At 49.2% G+C, this 9,956-nt stretch overlaps 1 protein-coding gene across 2 annotated transcripts in view; it reads right to left on the bottom strand.

Moving 5' to 3' along the window:
* Nucleotides 1-550: 550 nt before the first annotated feature.
* The window catches only part of SEPTIN3 (neuronal-specific septin-3), a 12,922-nt gene continuing 3,516 nt past the window's right edge, over nt 551-9,956 (bottom strand). The window contains exons 2-10 of one of the 2 annotated variants that reach the window (XM_010163806.1): nt 7,709-7,900; nt 7,338-7,466; nt 6,516-6,597; nt 6,003-6,140; nt 5,523-5,640; nt 4,985-5,080; nt 2,897-2,996; nt 2,378-2,429; nt 551-1,112 (exon numbers count right to left, since the gene is read on the bottom strand). In XM_010163806.1, the coding sequence (XP_010162108.1) occupies nt 977-1,112; nt 2,378-2,429; nt 2,897-2,996; nt 4,985-5,080; nt 5,523-5,640; nt 6,003-6,140; nt 6,516-6,597; nt 7,338-7,466; nt 7,709-7,900 (1,043 nt within the window). In that variant the 3' untranslated portion in view covers nt 551-976. The remainder of the gene's footprint in view (nt 1,113-2,377; nt 2,430-2,896; nt 2,997-4,984; nt 5,081-5,522; nt 5,641-6,002; nt 6,141-6,515; nt 6,598-7,337; nt 7,467-7,708; nt 7,901-9,956) is intronic. The other variant, XM_010163807.1, reaches the window with a different exon arrangement.

Raw genomic sequence — 9,956 nt, 5'->3', positions numbered from 1 at the left:
TCCCTGCGTTCCCACAGAAGAGGGGGCTGTGTTGTGGGGCAAAGATTTGGCCGAGACCTGCTCGGTGCTGCTGGAGAGAGACTGCTGCAGTGGGGGATGAGGTGAGGTGACTTCAGGACAGCTTGGTCTGATCTGCACAGGATCAAAAGCCTATGACACAAGCGTGGCTTTTGATCTTAGTGCCAGGCAGGGCAAATGCACCCTCTGCAGCAGGAACATGTTCTTTTCCTCTGGGTTTTGCTTCTTTTGGAAAATATGCCTATTTTCCCCAAGTACTTTGATGCTTCTCAAATAGATGCTACAGCCCAAGAACTAATTCTCTCTGCTCCCACCTGTCACTTCCCCTGAACCATAAAACATATCAATCTGCCACTTCTCCCATCTATCCATTTCCAAGCTGCCATTTCCTCTTGGGAAGCAAGAAATGGGGACAAAATGCTGGGCCACCATGCCCTCAGACCAGCCAGCTGCCTTCCCACCCACCAAGGACCCAAGAGAAATCTCTGCTGCCATCACTTGAAGACACCACAAGCACCAACTCCACCATCTCTCCCAGAGTCTCTCCTTGCCGTGTCTCCAAGTGATAAAACCAGAACCACAATGTGTCCCACACCTCCCACCTCTGAAGCCCTCCTGCCCCCAGAAATCCTTCTGCCCAGCCCTATTTCCCCCAGGCAAGACACACAGCTGAGACACAGAAACAAGAGAAAAGAAGATGACGGACAGTCCACTGTGCAAAAAAACCAAACCAAGGATGAGGACACTCTGGGAAGGATGGGGAAGACGCCTTTGGTCCCTCTCTGCCACATAGGTAGACGCACGCACACACTCACACTCACACTCACACTCACACCCTGTTACGCACACGGAGGGTGCACCACATGCTTCAGAGACAGGCCCATGGGACAGTCAAGGGTAGCAAGGGTGGGTTGTCCTATCCAGAGACACCAGGTGACAGCGGGAGGTGGGGGGTCATTCACAGGTTACTTTCATGGTTTTCCTCTGTTTCAGCAGTCATGGGGGGCAGCCCTCCGTTGTCATTCAGCCGCTTGGCCCTGTAGGTCTCATAGTGGATGTTGTGGGTCACTTCTTTTAGGTCCTGAAGGTGGGTCCTGCAGGGGGCAAAGTGGAGATGAGGTTGGAAAGAGGATACAATAACCAATATCAGTGCACTCAGTATTAATCTTCCCATGATCATTTTATTACCTGAGATAAACAGAAGATTTCTCTAGTCAGCCTGTATAAAGAGCCTACCCCTCTTTCTGGAGGGATGCCATGAGTGCCATCATACACAACTGAGGGCTGGAGCATCAGCATTCAAGAACACATACGCAGGATGCAGGATATGGGCTGAAATCCCTGGCTGTGCTTGCCAGTGTCTTGCCCCTCTCACACATGTGCCAGTGGGACAGCTACTGGCCGTGCTAGTGTGTCACAGTAGACATGGGCTTATCTCATCTGAAGTGGTGGTGAGAATAAGAAGCACCAGGAGGGGGTATGTGGTCCACTGCAGACCATAACCTGCAGAACACTGCTGTGAGCATTGTCCCTACTCTCCATAGAAAGCCTGTGGATTTGGATTGCTACATATTTTATGACGATCACTGGGTTAGGATGTTTTTACTGGAAGACTTAAGGAAGGCACATCTGCTGCAGAAGGTATCACAGAACAAAAAGAGGGCAGTAGGGTGATGTCAAAGCACAGTACCTGGCCAAGTGTCTCAATACCACCATCCCCACAGGTGGAATGAGGCACAGGGCTCTGGCTTTGAAGTGTGTTTCCCTTATTTTCTTACTTCTGGAATTGTTTTAAAACCTTATTGTATTTATAGGGAACAGAGTGACCCTGTATCTGCAGCTTTTCTACAGAATTTGGGGCAGATACCACTCGTGCTGATACAACTTCATGAAACAGAGTAGAAATAAGACAGGACAATGAAAACTGAATGAAATATGGAACTTTTCACTTCCAGGGCATGTGTTCCAGCACATCCCTCAACCTGGTAGGACACATGGTCTAGGATGGGGTAGTGGCCTCTTTCTCCTTGACTCCAGCCCAGACCTGTTGTCAACAACAAATAGAAGTTGTTACAGCCTAATATCCTTAATGGGATACAAGGGGGACAGTAGTGCCCTGCTTTTTGCCAGGCATCCAGCTCATACCTGAAAACTAGCACCTACTTGACATAGTGGTCCTGTCACTGAGAGAGGCACTAGAGTATCTGCTCCTTAACTCAGCCCGACCCTATCCCACATAAGCTTTCACTGCCTGAAATGTACTTTATTTTCCTTTCTATAGGGGCTATTTTACTCTAAGAAGGTCTCAGGAAGATTCCCTGCTCATGAAGAGCAAACTAGTGCATGACCATGGCCTTACCTGATGACAAAATCTCGAAGTAGGGCAAATTCACAGTGAGTGAGGTTTTCCACTGAAAAGAAAGCAAGCGATTGTTAAGTTCAGTTTTTTCAACAACACCTTTGTGGTTACAGAGCATGGGAATGTCATTGCCGTGGGGCAGGTTCCAGGTGGGCAGAGCCTGAGTACTTTAGAAATGACAGACAGTTGTCTGAACACCACACTGTTGTTGATGAGACATGCTAAAAGGTGCTGAGCGGTCACATGTGAATTCTCATTTGAAAACCAAGGCGAGGTCAGCTTCACACACCACGGTGTTCAGAGTGGCTCCAGCTTCTGTCAGTTGGTGGTAGTGGCACCATATTGACCATGACAATTCCCTCCCAGCAGAGCTGTTTGAGAATTCTCCTCTTGCTTGGTTTCAAAAAGTTTATCACAAAAGGGATGGGAAGATAGCCATGGGACACATTAACTGGACCCTTATCTATTACTGGGGCCTGCAGAGATACTTTCATCTCCCAGAAGCAAGGGATTTTTTACCTTCAATGATTCCCCAAGGTGTTTTCCTGCCCAGGACTCTTTTGCCATTCACTTGGTACTCCTTGTCGCTGCCCACTACTGCGAAGGGCATGCTTTCCTGCTGGGGAAAGACATGTGGAGAGACTTATTGAACCCATTCTAGAGAGCAGCACCATCACTGTTCCCCATCCGCCTTTCCTCCTCTCAGTTCGCCAAACACAAGGCCTTCTCCAAGGGAAGAGGTTCTCCAGAGCAACACTTCGCTGGCTGTCCTCTTCACCCATCAGTGCTATCCAAATATTTTTGGCCCTTGCTTCATATAAGGTGTCCTTGCACCTTCTCCTGAGCTTAGTGGGTAGCCTGCAGCAGTGACAAGGGCTCTGGAGCAGACAGCAGAGCTTTTCTGCACCCGTCTCCATCATTTCTGAAAAGGGGGATGACCAGAGAAGAAGTACTTTGGTGTTACCAGGAGAGGGTCTGTCAGCCCAGGGCTGCTTATATGGGTAGTTTGTGGTATTTGTCACCAAGTTTGTAGTTCACCAGCAGACGGAGAGGACTCAAAATAATCCTCCTCAAAAAGACACATGAACATTCAACAAGTTTAATGGTTGTACCAAGGAAGGCCAGAAATGGGGTAGGGGTGCAGCTTTCCTGGAAATTGGGACAGTAGGTGAGGCTATTGGGGACCTAGATATGTCTAAGCACAGGGAGAAACCATCTGTTTCCAGAGCACAGGGTGAAGGAGACTCTGTTATCCATAAGGTTGTGCAGACGTTAATAGATTTACTCTGCTTTATAGATGTTCCTGGGCCTGGGAAGGGACTGCAATTACCACAGGAATGGAGATTAAAAAGCAGTTTGTTTCTTATGTGTGAGACTATCCAAACCTAAGGTGACGATGCTGAAGTGTGAACAAAATGTGGTGCCCTCCTCAAAACCAGTAACAGTTTGGAGAAGAAAATCTATCTAGTCTTCTCCAGAAAGTGTGATGTATTGCCAAATGGGAAATTATAAAGATGGGGAAGGTGGGAATTTCTGTTGGGGCTGTGACAGCTGGGGAATTGAAAGGGCAAGTGTCAGGCTGCTATGCAAGACTCTTGGAGCTTCTTGAGTACTGCCACAGAGGCCAATCTATTTTCATTAATGGCCTAGCCACAAAAATGATGAGTGGAATAATGAAATACCTAAGGCACAAAGAGTAGCATTTAGGGAATAACATCAAGAATTTCTGCTACGACTTTGGAGCTCATGAACAAGCAAGGACTGAGGAAGTGGAAGGACCCTACATGCTAGTCCAAGATGACCATGAGCCACCAGTGTGATACAATTGTTTTAAAAGCACACGTGGTCCACGGGCTTAGCAGTTCAGATCTCAGAAGAGACAGGGGAGCATAGGGTACCAGCACCGGTGCTAGAAAATCAAACCAAACTGGAGCAGGCACAGGAAAAAGTAACTAGAAGCATGGACTACTGAGGAATGGGAAGCTCATCCAAAGGAGCTTGTCTCCTTTACCTGACCAGAAGGTCAGCAAAGGATAAGATTGTTCTTTGATAATGCCTTGAGTGGTGAAGGGGACCACTAGGTAAGAGAACTGCTAGAGTCAGTGATGGTGCAAAAACACAGGTATAATCCTGGGTACAACCTGGCCATGAACAAACACAGGCTGAAAATTAGGAGACAGTTTGTAATGCTCTGAGGAGGGAAGGAAGGGACGAGGCCTCTCACAGGGGCTGAGGGAGCAGAAAGCTGGACTGCTTTTCAGGTTGAGTTTGGTCAGCAGATGAGAAGGCTCACAGGACAGTGGTTTGGGACAGAGGCTGGACATCAGCCACATGCCAGGCCCCTTTGGTCCTTAGCGGTGGCCAAACAGAGCATTCAGCAAGAGGAGGTGAAACAGTCTTTCCTCACTTAGCCTTCATAGCACCCTGTAGTAATGACAAGGACAAATTAAGCTGGGAAAGAGGAATGACCATCCCTTACATCCATTGCATCTTTCATTCAGGGACCATGAAGCACTCAAAACCTTCTAGTGACGTGTCTGTTTTACACTCATTAAATATGATCAGCCCTCATCCCCCCTTCCCCTCCCACAATAAAATGTTTCCTACCCTGATTTTGTCGTTCTCTGTTTTATCCTCCAAGTCCTCATCGAATTCTTTCTGTGGATAAAACTCGATCCCATTTACTTCTAGCTCTTTGCGCACCTGGGCAGAGAGACATTTTGGAGCACAAAGCAACACAAAGCTGAAGGGAAGGCAGGCAGGATGGCCAGGCAAACACACCTGGGACATCCTTCTAGTGGGCAGGGGCTGGCGGGATTGTCCCCACGGAAGTGTGCAGCAAAGTGAGAACACATGGCAGCAGATGAGCCTTTCTTCCCCAACCTCAGTTACTTGTCTGGCTCTGCAGTTCCCATGACAGAGCATATCACAAGATGTCACAGGGATACCCACGTTTCTTCTCCCTCTAAGAGATGCCCTCAGAGCCATAAACAGCTGCATCTTCAGGACTTACCCCCCAACCCAGCACTGGCTTCCGTGCATGCCCTGGGGACTGTGCTTGCAATCCCAGGAAGAAGGATACTGCTAAATTTCTCCCTCCAAGCTAGGGCAGGGAAGGATCCCATGCAGGAGAGGAGATACTCACTCTTTGTTTGAATTCGGTTTTCTCCTCCAAGGTCATGGTGTCAGCCTTGGCAATAACTGGGATGATGTTCACTACCTTGCTGAGATGTTTCATGAACTCCAAGTCCAAAGGCCGCAGGCTGCAGCCCAAGAGGGAACAACATGGAAAGGGTCACTTTACTCTCCTTGCCTTTCATCCTAATGAGTCTCCCAGCATCAGGACATCAATGAAACCTCCCTTGTACATACCCCATTTGCTGACACCATTCTCTCATATCCTACTTCCCATCCATCCTGCTCTCTTCCAAAAAACACAGTGGTGTTTCTCCTGTTCTTGTTATCCTAGACCCTTTCAAGCCCACAGCACCCAAAATTAAGCTCAACAGTGGCCAGAACCACAGGCAGGACCCCTGTGTCTGTGGCTGAGATGGAGCAGTGCAGGGAATATATCTGGCACAGAGACACCAAGAGCTTGAGGAAGGACAAGGGACTGTGTACATACGAGTGGCCCGTGGGGGAGATGAAGTAGAGGCAGCAGTGCACTCGCGTGTCTGGAATTCGTTTCTTCCTTGCAATATTCACCTCCTCTTTCAGGAATTTTTCATATTGCTCGTTGATGTATTTCTCAATAGGCTCCCAGCTGTTAAGGTGGGAGAGGGAGATGAATAGACAGGTACAAATCTCCTCATGTTCCTCCCTACAGTGTTCCCAGCTCTGACAGCAGCAAAGCAAGCGAAGGCATAAAAAATATCCACCACAAGCACCTCACCATCAGCAGAGATATTTAAGAGTTTCTGTAACTGGGCACAGAAACAGGCACTCTCTATGTAATGTGTGCGTACCCCTGAGCATGCACACAGACCCATGGTGTTCACAATTACACGTCCCCAGTACTGACCCCTGAGGGCAATAGGATCCCAGGCACTTTCCAGGCCAAGTACATGAGGGTTGCTCCATATACCAACTTAACTCCAGCCCTTTCTGGAACACAAGGCCTCAACCACGTAAAACTCACCAGTTCTCGTTGTTGATCTGGTCCCCAAATCCCGGCGTGTCGATCACTGTTAGCTTCATTTTGACACCACCTTCTTCAATGACTGAGGAAGAAATTGAAACAATCATACGCCTCCCTGGGGACCTGCTCTCTCATGACACATGTCTCTGTGCCCTATAAGGGAATAAGAGCGCTCTGCCCTCATCCCTGCACAGCAAGCATGACCAGGCCAGGCCGGGTCATGCCTCAACAGTTGTGACCCTCACTTGCATTTCTGACCCCAAATTTTGGTAACCTCTGCAGCAAAGCCACCTTATACCACTCTGCCACAGGAAAATGGATTGGTGCTCAGTCTGTGTCCCAAAGGCAGCACCTACTTTACACCACTTGTCTTCCCCTGCAATGCATCATCCTGAATCTGAGATGATGCTCATTAGTCTGCACCACTGTAGAAGCTGTGCTGATGCTTTGCCACAAGGAGATGTGCTCTACCAGGCTTGGGATGGGACCCACCAATGCAATTTGTATGGATTATTAAGCATCTGCAGGCAGGAATTACTTACAGCAAGGCTTAATCCACACGTGCAGACTAATGTCTTGGCAGAAGAAATATCTATAACTCTTTTTCTACCCCTCCCTTTTGACTGTGGCATCACTGGCTTTGCTGTTTAAGAAAAGCCTTGGCTGGGTCTGAGGCCATCTAAAACTGGCACTTGTCCTTTACCTTCCCATGGAGAAAGGGCTGCCTAATACCAAATAACTGTTTGCATTGACCACTGGGGTCTTCTGCAAGACTGTGCTGAAGCATCAGTATTGCCTCCACCCCAGCAGCCTGGCTCTTACCATGCCCGATGGCTTTGATCTCCACTGTCTTGGGAATCTTCTCCTCACGGTTCCAGCCTGAAGATTTGCGGCTCACCTGGGATTTGAAGAGGGTGTTCACCAACGTCGACTTTCCCAGTCCACTCTGACCTGAGGATTGCAAAGAGGAAGCTCACGACATCTGCCACAGCCTGGTGATGACAGCAGTCCCAGGGGATGGAGCCAGGCTGGCAGGGGAAGGGGCTGTAGGTGTCTCCTTGCCTTGTGCAGGCTCTCCTTTCCCCCAGAGCAAGCACTGCCTGCTCCCCTCCCCGCAGGGCTCACTCTCCCACCTGGTCTCATAGGACAGTCCCTGATCGTGGTTCCCAGTACCTCAGCTGGTCACTGCCTACCTACAACCATGATGTTGAAGTCAAAGCCTGTCTTCATGGTTTTCTTGCGCATCTGCTCAATGATGGTGTCAATACCGATGTAGCCCAGCAAGTTGGCATTAATGCCCATGGGTTTCATCGGTACAACTGGTTTTTGACGCGGCTCTGGCACCAGCTCAGACATGGCTGCTTCGTTTTTGCTCTCCACTGGCCCTATATGGGGAGAAATATTGAAAAATCATCGTTGAGGTGTAATGAGGGTCATGGGTCTGTCAAAGGGTCAAAGAGTAACCCCTGTCAAAGGGTCTGAGAGTAACTCTGAGCATCCATTCCAAGGGCTACTGGGGACGAATGAATAGCAAGATTTCAGCAATAAGGCTCTCCATGGAGGAACATCTACCTGAGTTTCCAGCACACTTTTCCATGTATCACTCCAGACGAGGAGGTGGAGAAGTGGGGTTTGTTGAGCATGCAATATATTGATGGCTACCTCCAAAGAGCAGGAGCAAACCCAGTGAAGCTGTCCAGGCTCCTAATTGGGTGCCCAAAGCTCTGTGTGTGTCTCCTTGTTTTTGTCTCCTGGTTCTCACTAGGATCACCAGTGTTTTGCCCCTCCAAGTTTATAATGACATTTGCAATGGAACACTTTCAAAAATTATCCCGTGTCATGTCCTGGCATTGAAACAGAGTTTGGGATTTACTGTGAGGAATTGCAAGTTTGGCCCTCGCCAGGGTTGGCTGCGTTACTGGCCGTGCTGTGCAGGCTGAGCTCCTCAGAGGAAGGCAGTGGTGAAAGTGCAAAGCATGGCCACAACCTCCACGCTTGCCTCCCGCCTGTAGATGGATGGTTTTTGTCATGCTCAAGAAGCTAATCATCATGATCAATAAACTAATCATCTATACCTTTCTCTACTTGACTCGCCCTTCTTGCTTCCTCCTCCTTGCTTCTTCCATGTAAAACAAATGATCAAAAAGAAAAGCCCTGCGGGCTTTCTGGCCTCCCTGGGTCTTTTTTTGAGTGATAGCACACACTTGCTTGGGGTGGGCCTCACCCATTTATCTCTGTCTCTTTTCTCATTAGTGAGCAGCTCCCACCCGCTGGGAGGAAGCTGGAGGTTCAGAGAGGACAGGGCACAGAAGAAAAGCTGTAATTGGTGGGGAAGGGAGGCATGAGGGATGAAGCTAGAAAGGAAGATGAAGGGGATGGGAATCAAATACCTTTCATATACAAACCAGCTGCAAACAAGAGCCTTTCCCACTCTAATTACTTGACTCCCCCATGCTTTGTCTCATTAGATGGTTATTTTTCCAGGACAGGGACAGCATGTGTTTTTGCTTGGTAAGCACTCCACTTGTTTTGGGTGCCACTTCAGTTCAAGTATCTCACACTAAATTATCCCTTTCCATCATTTTGGCGGAGTTTTTCACTCCTCTCAGCAGAACCCACTGGCTGCAGAGTAGGACATGAGCAGCCAGGCGGGTGGCTGCCATTTGGTGGGTGACACATGCCTGTTGGAGAGGAAGATGACTCAGAGGTCACTGTGCTGGAGACACTGATAGCACCAATCCAGGGTCCCCATGACACCTCAGCAAGGGCAGGCAGAGACCAGGGTTGGGGAAAGGTCAGAGAGATTTTGTTCAAGGACAGGGTTAGGCTGCAATGGGCTGCATGGCTGGCTGGTGACCCTGTCGAGCATTCCCATATCAAAGCCCTGTGCAGACACAAGGGCTGCTCTGCACAGTGAAGATTTTATGTTTTACATAAGCTTTAATATCCAACTATTGTGCGCTGAGGGCAGACCTTGCATAATGGCCACCCTTAGCAGGAAGAAACATGCCTCCACCCAGCTCCTCTTACACCACTTGGCAAGTCTTTTATGTTAAAGTGGGAGAAGGGATCTTCCCTCTGTGTGAAAGGATGGCAGCACAGCCACCCATGCACAACACTGTGGGTACCATCTGAAGGTTCTCTCATCACCTCTTTTCCACCTTGCCCATGGGGAAGAGGTCTGCCAGAGGACGCTCCCCCTTCTGCTCCTCCTCATGGAGCGAGGGCACTTTGAGCTATCATCATCCTCTCCTGAAGCAGTGAGCAGCACCCTGGGGGGACTGGAGCACAAGATGGACTGTTCACTTGAGCCGGGCTGGCAATTCGGAGCGCCTCATGCTGCCTGGCAGCTGCCGGAGGAGGCAGCCGGCCGAGCTGAGCCCTTCTCAGCTGCAGTCCGCTCTTACACCCATCACAGCTAGTCTGTGCCTTTCCTGCCGA

This window comes from Antrostomus carolinensis, unplaced genomic scaffold (genome assembly GCF_000700745.2).
Source record: "Antrostomus carolinensis isolate BGI_N321 unplaced genomic scaffold, ASM70074v2 scaffold43812, whole genome shotgun sequence".
Taxonomy (NCBI): Eukaryota; Metazoa; Chordata; class Aves; order Caprimulgiformes; family Caprimulgidae; genus Antrostomus; species Antrostomus carolinensis.
Note: the sequence above shows the minus strand (reverse complement) of the source record. Positions and strands in the feature narration are given on the sequence as shown.